The following is a 22,502-nucleotide window of genomic DNA, read 5'->3' on the forward strand; positions in this document are numbered from 1 at the left end:
AAAACAAGCAAATGCCGTAACTCATAACTTGGTTTGACGCTTAGTGAATGACAGTAATTTTCATTGTGTTTGTGGGAAGCTTTCTTTTCTATTCTTCTGAAATTACACTACATCACAAACTGTCTGAAGCTTGTAACCTTTTTCTTTAGTTTTGTTAATCACCGCAAAGTAGCGTATTCGAGCTCTAGAGTTGCGAATAAAGCAGAAGAGCGCCAAAATTTAGTCGAATTCTTTGAGACCAACAGCTAATTTTTGTTCGTCAAATAAGCACCTTATTATGATAAACCTCTTTTAGTTTTAGATTACGAATGTTATAATATATTGATCGTAAACTTTGTCAAATAGCAAGATTTACAAACTAGCACAGCTACGAATACCACGTGATAGATGTCATGTGATAATTTTAAGACAGATGAAAATACCCACTTAACTGTGACCATGCAATTTTTGTTTTGTTTTTCATCAGCTGCTTTTATGTTGCCGAAGTCAATTTTGGCAAGCGTATCAAAATATTTTTCCTGGTTATGAATGGCCAGAGCAAAATGAAACGAATATTTCTGCTTTACGCTTTGTCAAAAGGATACACTTGAAAATTTGTTTGCTTCATTTTTAGAAGGAGCTTAGATTGCTTATTTGAGCTTCTCATTTTTTAGCAATTCTCATTGCTATGGTGTTTGGTGTTTATACTTGTATTTGCTCGCTTAATTTTATCCTTTTATAATTAATAGCATGTGTTACACTTAACAAAACTTTTTATAAATAATTTATTTGAAAGTTTATCTATGGGGGCTTGTTTTGGATGTTGTTTACGGAAAACGATAGGGTAAGTGTTCAGCTACTCCATTATATAATTAATTGCATGTAATTAATTCTTTGCATTTGTTCCTCTCTTTTCTTTTTAATTTAATGTTATTTTGTTTACATATTTTATTCACTTTTAATTTAGCATTTACTTCTAATAAAATTTGGAGTTATTTTTATGCACGAAAGCATTCTACTGTGATCGTAAAATGATATTGTTTTAACATTCAAATCTTGCAATCCCCCTTCTTCGTAGTTAGAAAATTTCATATAATTTGTTTTCAAATTTTAATAACAAATTGAAACTTGTGAAATGCCTACTTGGAGAGATAGTGTAATAAAATCAAGAAACTTGAATTTTCCTCTAGATTGAGGTACAAATCGTTTTACACTCTTACTTTACCTGCAATAATCTAATTTATATTAAGGCATTTTCTTTGAATTTTCTTGGTTTTTTGTAATATTTATTTCCGTAAAATTTTATTTGTTCAACATATTTCAATGAATGACAAGTAAATAGTTGAGCATCAAATAATCCAGAATATCAAGAAAAAAGCTCAAAAAAGTTGCATGCTGTAAATTTACTGTATTTTCACGGGTAAAGGTCATCATAAATGTAATGTATTCATTATAGGCTTTTTTTTTTCCTTGATTTTCTTTCATGGTTCTACACTGACTTGACTCAGACATTTTTATAATGACTGAAAGTTGAAGGTTCCTATCACAAAATTAGAAACAATCTTCAATCCCATGTGACAAGTTCGGTCCATTTCCTAATTCTGAAGAAAAAAGAATAAATAAGTCAGGGCTGTCAAAAATTAGGTTTTTCCCCAAATTCTTCAGATTTTGATTATAGTTCTTGGATTTTCGGCTTTATTGGTTAAAATTATTAATGCTTTTAACACATAACATATAATGTTTTGGGTTAACAGTCTAGAATTAAGGTTTCATGTGCAAGCTGTGTCTATAATAAAAAAATTCCCTGGGAAGAAGCAAAAAACATGAAGAAAAAAAAAGCTCTTACCCTCGTATAATTGCATCAATGCATTTTTTTTCTTGCTGCAGACAATTTTGCAATATTTTTTTGAGATAAATGTGAAAGATCAACTTTAGTATTTATTATCATATTTTCTTACTTAATCATTTTAAAATTAATAATCTAAGAACAACAATTTTGCAAAAAAAAAAGAAGAAGAAGAAATTTAAAGAATAAGTTACAAGATCTTGGATTTTCTTCCCTACATCTTAGGAATTTCATGGGAGCCACTTCTTGGATTTTACAAAAATCTCAATGGTTGCCCTGCTGTAAATGCATGATGCTATGATTTTTGAAGCAACCAAAAAATTGGCCATGGTGCATGATCAGTAAAGTGTTAGATTCATAACTGGAGAGTTGCTGGTTCATTGCATGCTGGCAAGGGCTCCCTAATATGGGGGGGGGGGGGGCAAGTGGGGGCCCAAACCCCTCACAACATTAGAATTAGAACTTCCTTGCTTTTAGTACTTTTTTCTTTGCAAAAATGTAGCTTCAGCTGTTAATGAATAAGTTATTAAAAAATGTCAAATTTTAATAACTCTAATCTGCACTGTAATCAGTTTCCATGGGGAAAATATCTGAGCCCCCCACCTTACAATTTTGCAAATGGGTGCCCTTGCATGCTGGTCAAACATACTCCATGTATGCTAATGGTGACTGGTGCACTTTAAGCAGGGGGAAAACTTTTTTTTAAACGAGTCACTGGTCCAACAGACCAGCAACTACAAATTTCACTGGTCTGTATACACGCTTTTAGCAATCCATTCTTGTATCCTGGTTTTAAATAATGAAAAATGAAAGAAAAAAAATATGTAAAACACAAAATTATAATTGACATGATTAATGTAGTCAATCAGCAGTTTTCAATAGATTGAAAGATGGGGGAAGAGAAGGAATTAGCAGACATCTTTTTGTAACACCAAAACTGGTTAATGAATTTAGCCAACAAAATACAATCTCTGTTGTTGCTCTGAGAGGGGGAGAATTAGGGCTCTGAAACAATCTGTTGTGATGCTCTAGAAATTTCTTAGCATCATATCTTTCCTTGCAAAGAGTTAAACATCGTAAATAAAGGTACAAGCTTCCATCCAGTATAGTGTCCGAAAATGATGACTCTAAAAGTTAGCAAAAGAAAACAGGCTGGATGAAATTTCACTGGTCCCATAAACCATTAGAACAGGGTTGGCAAGGTTTTGGACACTACGGTAAAAACCACAGTAAAAACCCTGGTTTTTACCGTCCTGTCCGAAAGTGTCCAAAACTCTATTTTTAGAAAAAACGTATTCTGTGAAAAAACATCAAAAATAAATAATAAAATGTTTTATATTGAACATTGATTCAATGAGAACATTCAACTTATTTATGCAGATGATTTTAATCTAGTTACATAGAAGTTGAATTATTTATTAAAATTTCAATTTGCATGCATGAGTTTATTTATTTTGATAATAGTAACCAAATTTCCCTATGTTTACGCATGTGTGCAAATGAAAGCAGGTTTGGCAAGGTTTTTACCATCCTGTTCAACCCCCTTGAGCCCAAAAGTGTCCAAAACTATTTTTGAGAAACTATATTTTGTGGGAAAATATCAAAAACAGAACAAAATGTGTCGAAATTATTTTTTTGACTGTAAAATATATTCATTTAATGTGAACATTCAAGTATAAATATACTATATGTAACTTATTCATGCAGCTGATTTTAGTATAGTTAAGTAAAAATTAAATTTTTCATTGAAAATTTCAATTTGTATGCAGGAGTTTTTTTTCCTCCATAAACCAAATTTTTCGACATTTATGCAAGTGTGCAAAGGAAAGATTTCAAAATGTAGTGCAATAATTGACTTAAATGCAATAAATTACAATTTTTTGTAGTTACAGAATGTATTATATTAAAAATATGAACTTGTGAATTTCCTTTGATAACTCTGCCAACTGTTACATAAGGATGTTTTTACGCAATAGCTATTAGCAATTTTTTTAAGTAAAATATTTTTTAAATGAACATTTTTGAGAAATTTTTTTTATTAAATACCATTAATTAAACCTGATTAATATCTATATTTATACATTGCGAATATTGCAGTAAATACGAGTTGATTAGATTACACCCCTTTAGCTTTAGAATAGTTTTGGACAGTTTAAGACAGTTTCAGACACTTTTGGACAGTTTTAGACAGTTTTGGACGGTAAAAACCACCTGTCCTGTCCTAAACCGGTTTTGGACAGTCTAAAACCCAATCCTGCATTAAAACTTATATTCGACTAGTCCAATGGATGTTTTGTGGTTCTGGGCCACAGTTAATCTTGAGCCCTGTTAAATTTGACACATTTACAAAGTCTTGGAAGTTCTCATAATGAATCAAAACCGCTAGAGGTGCTGGAGCTGGATCAGATGTTTCTCTGCTCCTGGTCTTAATCAATAAACGGAGCTATCTTCAGAGCTGATTGTTATGTTATCCAGCTGATTAAACACATATGCGGGCCCCTGGAGTGTAGTGAAGCATAGCAAATTTGCTGGATATTTTTTTCTGTTGTAATGATGTGTCTCTTGTAGTGTCTATGACATTATAATTATTAAGAACATAAATGTTAAGAACATCTATCTTCTTTTTTTGAAGGAAACAATCTCATAGAAGTAATTTTTTGCTGACTGAAAGTTCAAATGAGGTATTATACATTTTTTATGATTTTTACTTTGCATTTTTTATTGTTTCTCATTATTAATTCAATATTTTCAAACTATGTTCAAGTACGTTTTAGATGTCTCGTAATAAGTAAGTAAAAATGTACTTTGGCAGAAACTGAGTGCTATAGAAACATCAAATCAAGAATGATTACTTTCATATAAGTATTTTTTTTTATTTGTGTTTGCCCCCCCCCCCCCCCACACCCTAGGATACTTTTTTCAGTACACTTAGAACTTTTTTTTTGGCAAATTTAATTTATTTATTGCTATTCCAAATTAAAAATTGTTGGCAACCCTAGAACTTAAGAACTTATCCAGGTCAGTTTCTAATTTCTAGGGTTGCCATTTACTTATATCAGCAATTACTTTAAGCAATTTTTCTATTGTCGCCAAGGTAGAAAGTAAACTAGTCGCCAAATTAATCTTTAATTGAAAAATACCCTTTATGCTAACATGTTACCTACAACTTAATGAATATGTGCTATCTGTCGGCTACATCTCAGTAAATACGGTACCAATCTTCATTCACTGAAATTTTAAGATTTTTTTCCCTTTAAAAATTTTTGGGTTTTTTTCACTGGTGATAGTGGATTCAAGTAAATGTTTCTGAAGACATTGTGAAATTTTCAGAAACTATGAGATGCTCGATCTCCCCCCCCCCCCACACCTAAAAACTTTTCAAATATGCATACAAAAATCATTGAAATTAGTAAAAAAAAATAAAAGAACATTATAAAAGTTTTTTTAAATAGTTTTTCCATTTTAGAATGTGTTGTCTGCCCAAACTTTTTGGAAATGGCAACCCGAAAATTTCGGATTAAAAACAAAATTGGTTTTTTTACCCCTAAGAAGTAGTCTTCAGACTTTCTCAAGAATTTATGACATAGGTCGCAACATCAAGCTGTTTCTGCTACCAGGCCTAAGTCCATATTCAGTGGGAGCTATGCTGACTGAATATGGTTTATAATAATTGTGGGTATTTATTTAATGATATTATAGTACACAATGTAACAGGTTTATATGAGCATTAACTTTACACTTGTAGTAGGCAAGATTATTTGTATCCTGTACCACACTGTCAATATTGCTTCAATATACATCATAAATATCTGATATTGAACATAAATATTACAATATTTTCAAAAATTATCAGAAATATTTTGTACTTTATTTATGGATAATTTTGATTTGTTTTTATGATTTTATTTGAGTTGAAATTATCAATTTTTGAATCTTTATTTCTGTTTTATTATTTTATTTTTTGCAGTTTTATTTTCTTATTAAAATGGCATCCTTCTGGAATTTTACAGTATTTGAAACAAAATACAGGTATAGTTGCTGATGATTGCATCATTTTTATGAATCTTTATTGCTTTGTTAAACATTGTTACAAAACATCAGTAAAAACTCAAATCAGAGTTTATTCTTGTGACATAATTCACATTGTAGAATAATTTTTAGTAAAATTAATATTAAAAGAATCATGATAAGTTTATAAGTAATGGAACTAAGAAGCATTTAAGTTTTTCTAATAAAGTGCCAACAGTTTCTTAAGCATTTGCTGCGAAATATCTTCTCATTTCATAACTATGCATTCTAGATTTTTATTGTTGGAGCTCCCGAATCTCTTCCCCCAAATCATCAAAAATCGTCTAAAATTTAATTGTTTGAGCTACAATTTAAAGTAATTTCTGGGGGAGAACCAATTAACTTCTCAACATTGTTGGAGAAAACAACTGCGTTTTTAAAAGTTCCAATTTCAAAAAATGGATGAGTGAATGATAACGACGAATAAACTCCTTTCATCTTTCTGAAAATGTATTTCTGAGTTTATATCATGCTTACAATTAGTTTCATATTTCTAATACTCAGACAGAGTTTTGACTCTCTGACTCCATTTTAAACCAGAAGCAAAATCCTCTCTCTGCATTTAAGATGCATTTAAAAAAAATCAGATGCCATCAGTTTCATACATTCGCCCAATTTTTTGACCTCGGCATTGCCATGCCCCCTTTTTCCAGTGTTTATCTAAACCATCAGGCTCCCTCGCATAGTGGTACCCCCATTACTGAAGCTCTATGCACGCCCCTGATTAAAACAACTATAAATTATTTTTATTGGAGTTCTTCATACAGTAGTTACTTTCTAAAATCATATATAATTACTAATACAAATGTGACGACCAGCAACAGGCTATGGGCCCAGTTAGGCTGGTCCTAGTCTATTTTTTAGTCCCCAATGTAGATCTATAGCCCTGTTAAAGCTATCCACCCACTTGCTCAGTACCACCTCTTCCGGTAAGCTGTTCCAAGTGCCCATGAGCCTACTAAAGTAATAGTTTTTCCTGATTTTCAGGTTAGCCTGAGATTTGAAAATATGCTGAAAGAGAAGACAAAGAACTTAGACGGAGATGTGTAGTTTGCTCAAAGCACAATAAAAGATGTAACACTACCTATGAGCGTAAAATGCGCAATGCCCATTGATCCATGCATTGAAATTTTTTATGTGGCATTAAAATATTAATTGTTACAATATTTTTCAAGTAGTTCACAATGTTTAAGCATGAATATTTTTCGTGTTTTGTGCCAAATGTATTGTTTAATTTTGGTACTTTTTGTTTTAGTAAAAAACAATATATATAAATATATATATATATTTGTTAAATATCAATTATTTTCATCAAATTCTTTTGTTATGATTGAAATTATGATATATTTTATCATACATTGCAAAATGGTTTTATCCTATGTAAAGTATACATTTTATCCATGATTATGTAATGCGTCCTTTCTGAAATTGCATATTAGGCTTAGCGGGAGAAATTGCCCCGCGGTAACAGCTGCCGTCCTGAACGGGTGAAATATATGGGAATATTTTTGTCTTTGCAAAAATCATTCGAAAAAAGTAACAAAATTTTCATTATTTTAGCCCCTCAAGAAATGTTATTTTAAAACTTCCTTTCGATAGAACCAATTGTGTTTGTCAAAGATATATAGATATTTATTAAATACAGAACATAAACAAAATTAATTTAGTGATACTTAAGTACATTAAGATTTTCCTCTGAATTTATCAAACTATTCCCAAACAAATTTCATAATCGAGAATAGAAGTGTGCTTCCTTTCAATATATTTCAAAAAACAATTTTGTAAATTTTGCTACGAATCAATTAAAGCTTGTTACTTTTGTTATATGTCGGGCATCTGATCAAAGGCCCTAAAACTATTGAATATTGTTAATAACAATTTATACTAATTTTAATTTCAATACAAATATTGTTTGCAATTAATTACTTTAAGTATTTACGAAATATTATTTAAAAGAATATACAGTTAGTTCTTTGTTTAACAGCGCTCTATTTGACGACTTTCTCTTTTTAAAGGCGACTTTTCACGGTCCTGGACGCTACCCTGTAGTTTTAAAAACATCCTTTTTAGAGACGATCTTTTGTGGTCCTTTGAAAATCGTTAAATAGAGAACCAACTGTAATTAGTGTATTCTTTTAAGCTGTTTAATTAATGTGTTTAGCTGTAAGTTGCTGCAATCAAACCTAAGGCAGAACTTCATGCAATATACCGACAGCCTGATTATGACATCAGAGACTACAGTTTCGTCTATGTTATGGACTCATCAGTGTAGAATAGTCAACAACCAAGCCGAAGTCAAATGTCATTCATTGAAGCTGAGAGTGCCAATAAAATTGTATGTTGCATGTTTATGCCTCAGCTCTGACTTATGGGCAGAAACTTACTGCTAAATGCCCAAGCTTTGCTTACAAATGACGAGTTGAACCCTACCATCGTTGCGTTTGGTTGTGCTAAATTTGTTTTAGCTACCAGTTTTCTTTTTGGCACTTTCTGCTCCAACGAGATATCTGCCTCCAGCTCAGTTATTGACGATTCCAGACTAATGAGTACAACATGGATGTCATATCCAGGTTGCTGGTAAATTGCATGTAATTAATGTGTGTTTGACTTATGAATATGTTCATTACATAATAAACTTTCAAAGTCAGGGATGGCAAAAACCCGGGGGGGGGGGGGGTTTTAAAAAGCCCATGGACCCAGGGTTTTTTTGAGTTTTTTAAAATAAAACCCAAAAAAAAACCCAACTAAAGCTGGGTTTTTTAAAAGAAATGTGGGCTTTTTTTGTCTTTTTTAGGGAAAATGTGGGGTGCTTGTAGCATATTGTAGCTTAAGTTTATGGACAAAGCACAAAAATTGTCTTGGGGTAAAAAAAAAAAAAAGCTGGAAAATTCAGCGTTTTCTGAAGAAAAGTAAAAAAGACGACGAAACCCAAGAATGGTGAAGTTTCAGATTTTTTAGTTTCCATGATTACCAACAGCTAGGGCAAAGTTACTTCTTGAGTGATAAAATCTATTGTTCGTTAGTTCGTTTTTAATTACTACATTTATTTATTTTTTTTTTTGCATTTCACTTTATTGTATTTCATTTTGTCATGCAAAACTGCTATAGAACCTCAAGTAGTTTAAATCCCTTTTCACTGAATTCTAGCTTAATCAAGACATTTCTTTGAATTTTATGTTGCCTGTTTTTCTATTTCTGTGTACAGAGTAAGAAATATTAAACTTTTTCATAAGATAATGAAAATACTGTACATCCTATTCTGTTTTCTGTCCGACCGTTTGTAAAACCTGTTAATTTCTAAAAAATATACATTGTTTATTTGTGATGCTTTGGTTTGCAGAAAATAATTCACATGAAAGCCTTTTCGGTAGAGTAGTTTCCTCTGTACAATCTACAAATATTGAGAAAATCAGTCGTGACAGGACTTAGTAAAGATAGTTTGAGTTATTTATTGACCAGTTAAAGAAAAAAGTTAAATATATTTATTTAATCTTTGAAGTATTTTTTGATGCTGTTAAGAGTTAAAAAATACTATTTATGTTCAAAATTCATTTTTTATGTCCATTATCTGTGGTGAAGGACAAATAAAAAAGAAGTTTAAATTGTGAAAGTATTTAAATTAATGAATTTTTTTAAAAACTTCTCAAAAAATTTTAAAGCACCCAAAAGTGGGCTAAATAATGTTTTTTTTTTTTTAAGGGTTTTTCAAAAAAACTCATTGGGTCCAACCCAATTGGGTCCAATCCGGCCAACCCTGTTCAAAGTGCATAAAACTTTAACAGTATCTATTTAATGAATTGAAAAATTATCAAACATGACTCTTTGATATGATAGAAGGTATATTCAGTAAGATACCGCCCTATAGCCAGGGCTAAGTCAGAAATACATGAAATACACCGCCAGCTCAGTCAATTCCAGCCGAGGACTGCAGTTTCGTGCTTATTAGCACTCATCAGCCCGGCATAGGACTAACTGAGCTGGAGGTGGAAAACCTCTTAAAGAAGCCAAGAGTGCCAAACAAACTGGTAGCTAACATAGAATTAGCATTGACCAGACGAGTGACCGAAACAATGGTTCGGTTCAACTCGAATATTGCAGGCAAGGCAGGTATATTCAGTAAGTTTTGTTATTGCCAAGACCTTTGCTAATGAGTTCTATGAAATTTGCTGTGCTACTTCAGTGTCAATTTGTCTGTGACCACCATTACCTCTGTATAGTTTTGTAAGACTACTGATATAGGTATAATTTTACTAAGGGTATTTTTAAAACACTTTCATAAATTTAATGAAAATTATGAACTTGGAGTGATTCGATTTTTTGGATAGAATTTGATTTTGTACCTATGATGATGTACTGGAGATGAGAAGCCTCAGCTATATGTCTGACTTTCTTTTTTGAAATTTTGCAAAATTGCTCCTCATTTCAAAATGTGAGTTATGTGAAAACACTGTTTTCTGAAAAGTATGAGAATACAACTTAAAATACACCATTAGCTTAGTTATTCCATCCGAAGACTGCAGTTTCATGCTGTTTAGCACTCATCAGCCCGGAATAGGAATCACATGAGCTGGAGGCGAAAAACCTCTTTAGGGAGCCAAGAGAGCCAAACAAACTGGTAGCTAATGTAGAATTAGCACACCAGATGAGTGACCGCAGCAACGGTGCAGTTCAACTCAAAGATTTATGGTAAAGCATAGTATTTTGTAGTAAGATACCAAAATACCATGATACACTTAAAATACACCACCAGATAGGTGGTGTATTTTAGTGTTTCTGCCTTAGTCCTGGCTTAGAGCGGTATCTTACTACAAAATATGAGAATACAAATTTTCTTTTCCGAAGTTTGCTTTTTTATGATGGATTATTTCATGAACGTATTATGAATCAAGTCTTTCATATATACATATTTTGCATCATTTTTTTATTTGCTTTGTCTAGATACCTCAAGATGAAGAATTTTTTGAGCTGGAACAAAGAGCTGAAAGGAAACCAGAAACCCAGTCACCAAAGAGCACCACTACATGTGAAGTAGTTAGACCAAACAAACTTACCTTTAAAAAACCACATTTCACATGGAGAAGAGTTGATACTCATGCATCAGCTGGGTAATATTCCAATCTGTTAAGTTTATTATTTTTCAAGAATCACTCATAGTTCAGTTATATCCATAGTTGTTCTCATGGCAACATGTCTCTAAAAGTAATTTTGATGCCACTGCAAATGAGATGCCATCAAATAATTTTATTTAAACTTACTTGAAATTAAGGCTCCTATATATACGAGCCGAGGCATCAGCTTAAGATTAGCCATTTTGGATCTGAGCGCGTGTTTGAGTGGTTGTCTTTTGCTGGCGAGTTATTGCGTTTGGTGATTGTTCACTGTGAGTAATTATTAGCGGCACGTGAATTGTTCATCAAATAAAATATTATTTTCAGCAAATTTGGCGAAATTCGAAACTTTGCTGTGGTAACCCTAGCAGTGCAACAATGAAAAATCCGATCCAAAATGGCTAAACTTAAGCTGATGCGTCGGCCTATCTATATAGCGGCTCTACTTAAAATGAAAGACCTATCTGTTCGTATTGACACTAAAAACATGTCCAGATTTAATGCTAGACTGACTTATAAACACTCATTGAGGTAATACAAGACATTTTCATTGATGAAAATGATGATTCCTGTGCAATTGATTACTGCCAGAGAGTACCTTATAGAGCAGGGGTTCCCAAAATTTTCCAATTCACGGCACCCTTTGAAGAATCAGAATTTTCTCACAGTCCCCTATTCGATTTATATTATGTACATATATTTTAATTACCACATGGATAGTTTTCGGCACCCCTTGCCTCTTCCTACGGTACCCTGAGGTGGCGTGGCACCCAGATTGGGAACTCCCGTTATAGAGAATATATACAAGATGCAAGGAACAATTTGATACAGGTGGTGTCATAGATGTTCAATTATATTTAGGTCTGAGGAATTTAGAGATTAAGAAAATAAGTTATTATTGATTCTCATGATTTATCCACCACCAAAGCTGGCTTTTAGCAATGGGCAAATTACCTTCAATTGAGCCATGTTCTTAAGGGGCAGGGCCTAAGTGGTTTGAAGAAAAGTAAGGATTGCTCTAAATCATAATTGTCTTTTCACAATGATTCCTGTTGCCATTCTGAATAAATCACTGTAATTTTGTCACAGTGACATTTTTTCTTTTCTTTTTTGATGGAAAGCAATTTTTATTTCCCCAGGAGCTGCAGAAGTACTAATAACGTTCTGCGTTAAATATTAAACAACCTATTAACAATTTTTCCCCCTTCAAAAAGTATTGTAAATGATCAAACTTACTTCATTTTAGAGACATAATTTTAGCAATTTCGCAAAAATTTTCTTCTGGAATATAAAGTGTTCCAACTGCTAGCGAAAATCATTTACCGAAATCCTGCCGAAATTCCTGAAGAACTAATGGTTCTTTTACCCCACCCCTTTTTTTTGTACATTTATGTATAATATATTTAGTTTTAATTGAAACCAATCCAGATCATATTATATAAATATATTAGTGTATAATTTTAGTCGGCAAATACAACTAACCAATACCCACTTCCATTTCCTTTGAAAATTCTAAGTTGCTGTTGTACAGAAAACTATGTACTTGTTATGGGATATTTTTTTTGTTCAAAATTCTTAAGTACTAGATATGCCTACATCTAAAAGACAAGGAAAAGACTAATAGAAATCAGAAGCTACATATCGGTAACTTCTTACTGCTTTACCAGATGTGTTGGCTAAAATTATGTGTTTTCTTCTATTACAAAAAAAGTATAGACTAGAAAAAGTTTTTTTTAATTGCGACTAACAACGTACAGGATTCAATCATGTTAGTTTTAAATCAATAATGTTTTCATCAGTTTAAACTTTGATCTTTTTTCAAAATGACAATATTATTTTTCTAGGACCATATTGCATCATGGCAACATGAAGTCTCCAGCTGATTCCATCATGCCACTGCTCCATAGTATGTTCAAATATTATTTATGCTCTTCATTGTTTCAGCAATACTTTTTAAATCTTACTTAGGTAGACCCTCATTTTAAAAACATAAAAGTTGTTTTTAAAATGAGTTCCCATGATTGTGCATTATATGTGTATCTATTTAATGATGAGAGGAATTTATTCTTGTCTGGTTTAACTAACTGCAAGATCCAATCAGCATCAATTGCATGAAAATAGGACTTGAACACAGGAATCTACTAAGGGGTCATTCATTAATTACGTAAGGGTCCGAGGGGGAGAGAGTTGGAAAAATCTCTACATACCCTTACTTGGGGGGAGGGGGTCAGACCCATTCTTGTGTAATATTTTCCAAGTCGATGTTTTAGATTAGAAATCGCGTGGTCAAGTGGCAGGGATCATATTTCATTTGCTTCTGGAAGGTAAAACCTATTAGGATGAGCTGTTTTTTGCTTGTTTCCTAAATAATAAATGTGTAAAATATAAAAAAGTATCGCACTGTGTATGACATGTCTTATTTTTAATTAGCATTGCACCATATACAAAAAAATTTTTGTCGAAAAAATATTCAGTCTAAATTTCTTTTAGTAGATATTTCTGTATACAAAAAGCTTTTTAAAGGAAATTTAATAATAGTGAATTTAACAATGATTCCAGTGATGTAAGATTCGTTTTTTTTTTTATTATTTTGAAAAACAAAATGGAATCTTACGTAAGATGGGGGGGGAGGGATTTGAAAAATCTTACTTACCCTTACATGGAGGGAGGGGGGTCAAAAATTGCCAAAATCATCCTTACATAATTAATGAATGGGCCCTAATTTTAGTTGTCTCAGTTTAAAAGAAGGGGGGAGCAGGGGGAAAAGGAAGAACCCTAAGGAAGATTTTTCCGGATTTTTTTTTTTTTTTACCAGACTTATTTGAAGTCTTAGTGGCTTTTTTCTGTGACGGTAGTTACTAGTAGTAAACTATATAAGCTGAACTATCCAGTCTGCGCTTGTCAGAAGCAATTGAACTCAAACATTTTGCGTATTGAATGCACAAAAATTTTGTAAAATTATGTTAAAAAGAAATTATTTATCAAAATTGTGTAAAAAAGAAATTATGTAAGGTTCATTAAACTTAAATAAATTAATTTTATAGGAGAAAGTTCTTTTGCCGAAACTTGCAGTTTTGCAGGAAGTCAAAAATGGGAACAAATAAGTGCTGGAGTCACTCCTGGATCTTCTGTGGATTTGGAGTGGGAAAATGAAATAGGTTTGTAGTAGATAGGTTTTTATTTTGTAGTCCTTTATATATTTTATTTCATCAGCACAGAACTTTGTGCTATTGTGGAGTTTTGGTTTAAATTGTTAAAGAGTTTAAATGTATTTATGCTTATAATTTAATGCTTTACAAAATTTGATCCTTCGTGCAAATAAAAAAAAGTTTGCTGTTTTCAGTAGACCTATTAAAAATCTATTCATTGAGTACATGGTTTTTCATGATCTTGAAACAATTTTATAGTCTTGTGTCTAGTTATATGTGCTTAAATTACTCTTGTGTTGGATATATTTTGTTCAACATAATACTTGAATTTCAGGTAAACAATACAAAGTTATACAGTCGAACCCCGATTTAACGAATTTCGCGATTTAGCGAATTTATCTTTTTCCCTGACTAAAATGAAGGCAGAAACCCTTATTTACCAAATAATAAACCCCAAGATAACAAATTATTTTAACAGCCAAAACATTTTTTTTTTTTTTTTTTGTTAATTTGAGTAAGGAAATATTGGATTATTTTCCAAATGTTACATCCATATTGTCCAAAGTAAAAAAGACTTTTCTTAGAATCAGCAGTCTTTGACGGGCAAAGGCAAGGGGGCAACCAATGAATTGTGATTCTGATGCTGAAAGCGATAGTGAAACTCCCATTAAAACTTTCTTTTTCAAATACTTAACATGGCCTGGGAAACTAAAAATATAGCTCATGCAGCAGACTGCAAAAGACACAATACTTTCTTCTCTCCATAAAGTTGAAAACTATTTCGAGTCAAGGATCAAGGAAATTGTCCAAACATCTATTACTCAGAGGTTTAAAAATTTAAACTAACTAGCGTGTAATAGGTCGTGGAATGCTGAATAAAAAGTGTATACTTTCAAATTATAAATATTTTTGCGCTGTTGTTTATTAGGAATTTTAGATAAGATAAGTTTTTAAAAACTTTTTCACACCCCAATATTACGAATAACCCCGATTTAACATATAAAAGTTTTAGTCCCTATGAAATCGTTAAATCGGGATCTGTCTGTAAAACCAAATACAGTCGGACCCCAATTTAACGAATTCATCAGGACCAAAACTTTTATACCTTAAATCAGGGTTATTCGTAATATCGTGTTGCGAAATTTTTTTTAAAAATTGCAATTTCTTTATACTTCAGCCCTAATAAGCAACTGCACAAAAACATCCGTAATTAGAAAGTGCGCACTTTTTATTCAGCGTTCCGCAATTTATTACACACTAGTTAGTTTGAAATTTCGTTGTACTGAGTAATAGATTTTGACAATTTTTTCGATACTTTACTCGAAATAGTTCTCTTTTGACTCGATGGAGAGAAGAAGATACTGTGTCATTTACAGCCTGTGAGATATGTTTTTAGTTTCCATTTCATGTAAAGCATTAGAGGAATCGCTTTCAGCAACAGAATGGCTGTTCATTGATTGCCTACTCGCCCATCAATCATTGCTGATTCCAAGAAAAGTCTTTTTCTGCTTTGCACAAGGTGGATATATCATTTGGAAAACAATCTAATATTTCCTAACTCAAATTAAGAAAAAAAAATTTCTCCGGCTGGTAAAATGATTCATTAATTCAGGGTTTATTACTCGGCAAATAGGGGGTTTTGCCATTTTAATCGGGGAAAAAAGAAAAATATGCTAAAACATTAAATTCGTTAAATAGAGGTTCGTTAATTCGGCGGGTCCGACTGTAAAGCAATTATTATAAAGCAATTCATTTTTTTGACACTATGACTATTATGAACTTACTGAATACGTTAGAAATGAGAAGAACTTTAAAAAATATAAACAAGGGCTTAATAAATAAACAATAAAACAACTTTCTATCAATAATCAACATTTAGCTGATAAAATATATTAACTTGCCTACTGGGGGGGGGGGATTTTATAACATGAAATCTTCAATGCGGGCTATGTTTATTTATTTTTGTTTTTGGAGTCAGACATACAAATCATTGTTTCATGTGATATATTTACTATTTGTGTATATTGTGCTATTTTTATGTAAATATTATGTAGTGTAATATATATTTACATATTTTTACTCCAAAGCATACTGATTTAATAACACTGCAGACAAAGCTTTGGCGCTATTTAGTGTTGACTTCTTACTACTAACTTATTTTGAACTATAATTTAGAATTTCATAATATTTGTGATTGTCTTTTGTAATTTAAAATGGATGTGTAACTTAATTTTATTTTGTTTGCCGTTCATTATTTATTAGTGTGTTTTGTTAATAACTCTTTATCTTATCTTACAAAGTTGTTGCTTTTAAATGGTATTTAATCTCGTTTGTCTAACAATGTATAAGGCATCTATTTTTTTTTTTTAATTTTAACATAATGACAATGTCATTTTTTTTTTTTTTTTTTTTAAGGTTTCAATTCTTCAGCCAACTTTGGTGCTACGGAGGAGCTCCAATGGATGGTGCTAACAGAAAACACTAACAATTCTTGGAGATCATCCCCTGTATCAAACAGCAATGGTTTGGAATGGGATGGTGACTTCACCAGGTTAATTTTTAATTCCAAATGTTTTGCAATTATTTAAAAATACATAAAATACACTAAACTTATTAAAATTATAGATTTTATGAATATTTATTAGATCTTATACAATATATTTGAAATTTTAAAAAAATATTATAATATAAAATTCCAAGCATATGAAGTGTGTTTGAAATTGGCAATATTTATCTGAAGTGTTTCTGTGTGTTTTTTTATTTTATTTATTTATTTGGTTCTTGTTATCTTTTATGAGTAAATATAAATATGTGGGTGACATGTTGTATGTTCTTCATAAGTCCCTACTTAAAAGCAACCAGAACCACATTTGAGGCAGTGAGAAGCGAAGGGATGTAAGTGATCGTTTTCAAGTTTTGAGTAAAACGAGTTAAAAGCTGCGGTCCTAGGTAGGCTTTCATTGAAAAGTTTTTCTAAATCATGCTGCATAACCGCTACCAGGGCTACTAGTACTATCTTTTGCCCTAAAACAGAGGAGAGGTGCACTACCATTTGTACTAGTTATCTCTAATTTTTCAATTTTAGCACTTCATTCCTTTGCATTTTACTGCCTCATTTGTCATTTCTTGTACTAGCATTATGTCTGTTAATCTGCAAAATTGTGCTGTTAAAGAATGGGAAAATTCTTCCTGAAACCCAACCCTAAGTTTTTTCTTCAAAATCTTACGGCTCCTCCAACATTCCTAAACTAATCAAAAACTCAGAAAGGTCTGATTTTATTTATGCATCTATGTTTATCATTAGAGTTTGATTTTTTGTTATAGTATGCAGGCATCCTTTGTATAACACGGATAATTCGTTCCGTGTAGTATCGAAACCGTGTTATATGAGACTTTTTATAAATGGTTTTTTTACTCATTTTTTTTTACCTAATTAGTTATGTACATATCATAAATCATGTCAATGTGTACCACGTTATATCAAAACCATGTTCCCTGTTATATCAAAAACGTGTTATACGTGACCTTGAAATAATGTAAATCAAGGAATGTGTACCGTGTTATATCCAAACCAAGTCATAAAGTGCAAATTTTATAATAGCTGAAATTTCGACTCAATATAACATACAAATAAAAACTGGCAACCAGAACATACAGAGACCCACTGATTTAAAAATAAGAGTTGTTATAAACGATAAAACTTAATTATTTTACATACCCCAATTAAAAACTGTTATGCACAACAAGGAAAAACTTTATCCGCCTTTCTTTTTGTACTAAGAACAAACGCATTCTATAAGAAAAAAATTCTGAGCTTTTCTGTAGCAAAGTTGGTCTGAGCAACAACAACAAAACAAAACAAAATTAAAATAACACAAATAGAATCATTCTATTTATTTTATTTCATATTTTGTTTTGACTTCCTTTTTTAATTTATCGTTTGCCAAATTTAGCTTATGTTTAATCCTAATGTTATTTTCTTACAATGCATTGAAAACAAAATAATATTCACTTTTTTGCTTTTAGAACACTGATGGGAAAAATCAAATATGTATTTAAAAGTAAAAGTTAGTGTTATACAAGGAAACCAAACTTCTGAGCCCAAGACGGCAATTTATCATAAAAACAAAGTAAAAACTTATTACAGTTCTTATCATACATTTTTTAACAGTGTATTGAGCTAAAATTAAATTCTTTCTTTTAAAATTTGTGTTACATCAAAACCGTATAGTTATGAATTAAAGTTTTGTACCGTGTAATATCAAAACGGTGTTGTAGAAGTACCGTGTTGTACGAGGGATGCTTGTATATATATTATTGTTAATGACTGTTATGCGCAAGGCAACATAGCCTAGAGTACAAGCACCACGGAGTTTTAAAGGGACTCGATCTTTAGACAATTTATTCATTAAAAGATTGAGCTTTAAAAGTATTGTCTTTAACACAGGGCCGTATTCATGGGAGAGCTTTTTATAGGTTTCAAACCCCTACGAAATTTGTGAAAACTATTCCAAAAAATGTTTTTTGGTGTGCTTTTTTTGCGAATTTTTATTTATTTAACAGATGTACAAGGAAGTCGGGTAGTGCGCACATCAGATATTATTTCTTATAAGATATGCCATTAAAGCAGCACACCCTCCCCTCTTTAAATAACCTATTGTAGTAAAAACTAATTGACATACAAATGAAATTAGGTTTGATTAATCATATAGGTTTCTCAAGAAATGTGTTTGGTAGAACCCTCCCCGAAATAAAAGCCTGGTTACAGCACTGCTTTAAAAGATTTGTGCATGGCCTTGATTATGCACATATATGCTGAAATAAAGTTGGTTTCCAGCATCTAGCTTTGTCAATGTGTTTATAAAAGAAATTGCAAAATGAAGCACTTTCTCGAAGAGTCAATCGGTTAAATGATAATAAACGTAGTTGCTTAAAATGAAAAATTACTTTCCCAATCAGTTAAGCAATTCAGCTGGAGCTAAAAATAACAATATTACTTGCTATAAGGGTCATTCTCATAAAAAGTCATTTTGAGCTTATTAAGTTCGAAAAAATTTAAAGGGGGTGGAATCAGATTAAACCTTTCATTAAGATAGTAATGTAAGAGCTTTATGAAAAAAATATTGGTGCTGTTGAACAAAAATATTTTTTGGAACTGATGTGATATACCCCACCCTTGGTGACTTTTTCCTGTTGGCGCCAAGAAAGCGTCGCCAAGAAAACGATGTATGACGACATATGTCATACATCGTTCTTAGCGATGCTTTTTTAGCTTTTTTCAGGAAAAAATCTGATAAAAAAACATGATCAAAGCACTTCAGAACACAATATATATAAAAACAACATAAAAGCACAACAAAAAACATCACGAATATATGCTTCAAAAATGTACAGGGCCGGGGTTTTTTGTAAACATATTAAAATACAATGAAATAAATTATTGTATTGATTACAAGTCGAAATTAATGCATTAATTTTTTTTTCATCATTTCTCCGGGATACGAGCCCTCGGTCTCATAGTACTTTCGTAATGAGACCTCGGCTCGCCGGCCCTGCCTCGGTCTCATTACGAAAGTACTATGAGACATCTGGCTCGCCAGTTATCCGTCCGACTGTTAATATACATTACAGTCGGAGTATGATCACAGTTATGTATATTTTCATGGAGACACCCAAGGGTGGCTCCTTCCGTTCAGTGTACAATAATGACCCAGTTTTAAGTGTGAAATATGCACCATTATTGTGCAGATTTATTAATAAAATTCAGCATTTTTAAGAGTACAACCGAAAGAACTTTCAATTGTTAACATAAAATTCAGTACCTAAAGGAGGCACGTTAATAGAATGTCTAAATAATTCGTGGCATCGATAAGAATTAACTTTTAGAACAAAATAACCGTACTATTTCTGTAAAATTAATTTACATACAGTAAAAATAAAATTAAAAACTACAAGAACCCCTCAAGGATTTGTAAAAACAAAGAATTTTGGAAGTGAGAGGTTTTTTTTGAATTCTAAAATAAAGAACTTACCTTTTTATATGGTATAAATATTCACACTCAGTCTAAAACAATACATCATATGACAATGGCACGTTACAGATACACACCACGTTGGAGTTGACTTTTAATTAACCTTCAAGTTTGAAGAAACTGGCATTTTCTAATGTTTTTACTTCAAAACACAACTACTGAATCTAAACTAACACAAAATAAGCATTCCTGTAAGGTATATTGCACAAAACAACACGTATCTCTCCTGCGTAAAACCAAGTAAAGAACTCAAGTAAACAAGTTCGAACAAGTTTGCCTTCACTTTGCCAACCACAAGTTAGTTTCACCAGGGATGCCATGCTTAAAAATTTATCGCCTCATTGGCGAGAAAAATATTTCAATTTTGTGCAAAAAATCGGATGTCGCCAAATGGGGGGGTATATCACATCTGTACCTATTTTTTGAATAGCACTATACCTTCAGCATTATCAAGTCACTTAGCGCCATTCGCTCACTAATGAGGGAATGATGAATTCATTAAAATCGGGTTTGATTCAAGTATTTATGCTTAACTGATCTTTGAGTTTCTTTGCATACAAATATTTTCAAACCAGAAAGCAACTTATGATCATGCAGTTTTTATACAGATGAGAGGGAATAACAGATGCAAAAACCCTTTTCTAGTTTTATGCTTTGATATAGATTCTAAGTAATAATTTCTGACAAATTAAAGATATAAATATGTTGAAATATTTTTCTGGGTTTCCAGCTATAAATTACTACTTTTTGCTGATTTTTTTTTTGTTTTATTCTGATTTTAGGAAGGAAATTGACTGTTGTCAGTGGCACCAATTGCTAGGGATAAACGTAAAAATAATTACGGACCTAATTTTTCATGAAAATTTAACATTTAATGTGTTTTTTACTTAAATTCCTCAATATTTTTAAATAAAAACCACAAAAGTGTGAACTCGCGGTTTTTTGTTTAAAAATAATTTTTACTTATTTTTTACTAACAGTGGGGACAAGGAGGGTGCTTTCGACTTGCATTAAAGACATTTAAAACAAAATACAGAAATGTTACTTTTTATGATCTTGTTAAACTCTATCCTGAAAAGTATTTGAACGCCTAAAAATACAGTTGGCTCTCTGTTTAACGGCTTTCAAGGGACCCCAAAAAATTGTCCTTAAGTTGAAAGCGTCCTTAAACAGAATACTTTTAACATTACAGTGGACCCTCTGGGCCCGTGAAAAGCCGTCTTTAAATGGAGAACGTCGTTAAATAGAGCTTCGTTAAACAGAGAGCCTACTGTATGTACGAGTCGTAAAACATTCGTAAGTTGTTACAGGGACATGAAAATGACCATTTCTTTGAGAATGACCCATAAACAAATTAATAGTAAGAGAAAACTAGAATCAAATACTATGAGTTTGGCAATATGTTTTGTGATAAAACTTGACCAACTTTTATAGATGAAATTTGTGACATGTTTCAATAATTATTGTGGATGAGATTTGAACCAATTCCCTGAAGTTGGTATGATTTCTGGTGATTAATGCATTTTCTGTAAATTCGATGTTAAATGTTTATCTAATGTTAAATATTGTTTTTAATTTTTTTAATTTTATACGAAATATGCTGACTGTTTAAGCCTAATTATTGAACTTTTTTTTCCAGTGTTGATATATCAGAAATAATCACCGAAACACAAAGGTTGACCACTGATCTAGAAGATAATGCAGAAAAAGACACATCTAACATTTCATTCAGAGATGCAGAAAACAACAATTGATTATTTTCTCTGCATGCTGTGCATGGGTAGTTTTGTAAGTTTTCCATTGATATTTTACAAGGATTAATCATATTCAGAAATTTCAAAAAAAAAACATTCCAGTGACTGTTGTCTTTCGGTTTAGGGTACTTTTCCATTATAGGTACATCACTTGGCTTGGTGCCATGTTTATTCGTCTTTTTTTTTTTTTTTTTCTAATTTTATATTTTAGTGGGACTTTAAATACTTATTTATAACTTGGTATATTTAATTCGCTGATTATTTTTCATCTTAATGGAGCATTTGAAATTGATTTCACAAATTATTTTAATGAGATTTTCATGCTATTTAATAACTTACATTTTTTATTTGGTAGATTCTTTAACTTTTAATGGCTCAGTTTAACTATTTTGTGGAGTATTTTTAACTGTAATGAAACTTTTAGTCCTGTTGCGAGATTTTTTTGTTTAGAACACTTTTTAAAAGAAAATAATTTATGGTATCACCAAATAAGTAGTTTCTATGTAACTTCGAGCAAACATGGAGACAATAAATAAAATGAAAATTAATCATCAAGATTAAAAATG

At 31.6% G+C, this 22,502-nt stretch overlaps 1 protein-coding gene across 1 annotated transcript; it reads left to right on the plus strand.

Annotated features, from left to right (window-relative positions):
* Nucleotides 1–635: 635 nt before the first annotated feature.
* LOC129225941 (uncharacterized) lies at nucleotides 636–21,943 on the plus strand. The gene is made up of 7 exons (XM_054860491.1): nucleotides 636–823; nucleotides 4,458–4,506; nucleotides 10,832–10,998; nucleotides 12,846–12,907; nucleotides 14,046–14,159; nucleotides 16,566–16,701; nucleotides 21,822–21,943. The coding sequence occupies exons 1-7, from the start codon at nucleotides 783–785 to the stop codon at nucleotides 21,934–21,936; spliced, it is 684 nt and encodes a 227-aa protein (XP_054716466.1). The 5' UTR covers nucleotides 636–782; the 3' UTR covers nucleotides 21,937–21,943.
* The last annotated feature ends 559 nt before the right edge of the window (nucleotides 21,944–22,502 follow it).

The sequence above is a fragment of the Uloborus diversus genome, chromosome 1 (genome assembly GCF_026930045.1).
Source record: "Uloborus diversus isolate 005 chromosome 1, Udiv.v.3.1, whole genome shotgun sequence".
Lineage (NCBI taxonomy): Eukaryota > Metazoa > Arthropoda > Arachnida > Araneae > Uloboridae > Uloborus > Uloborus diversus.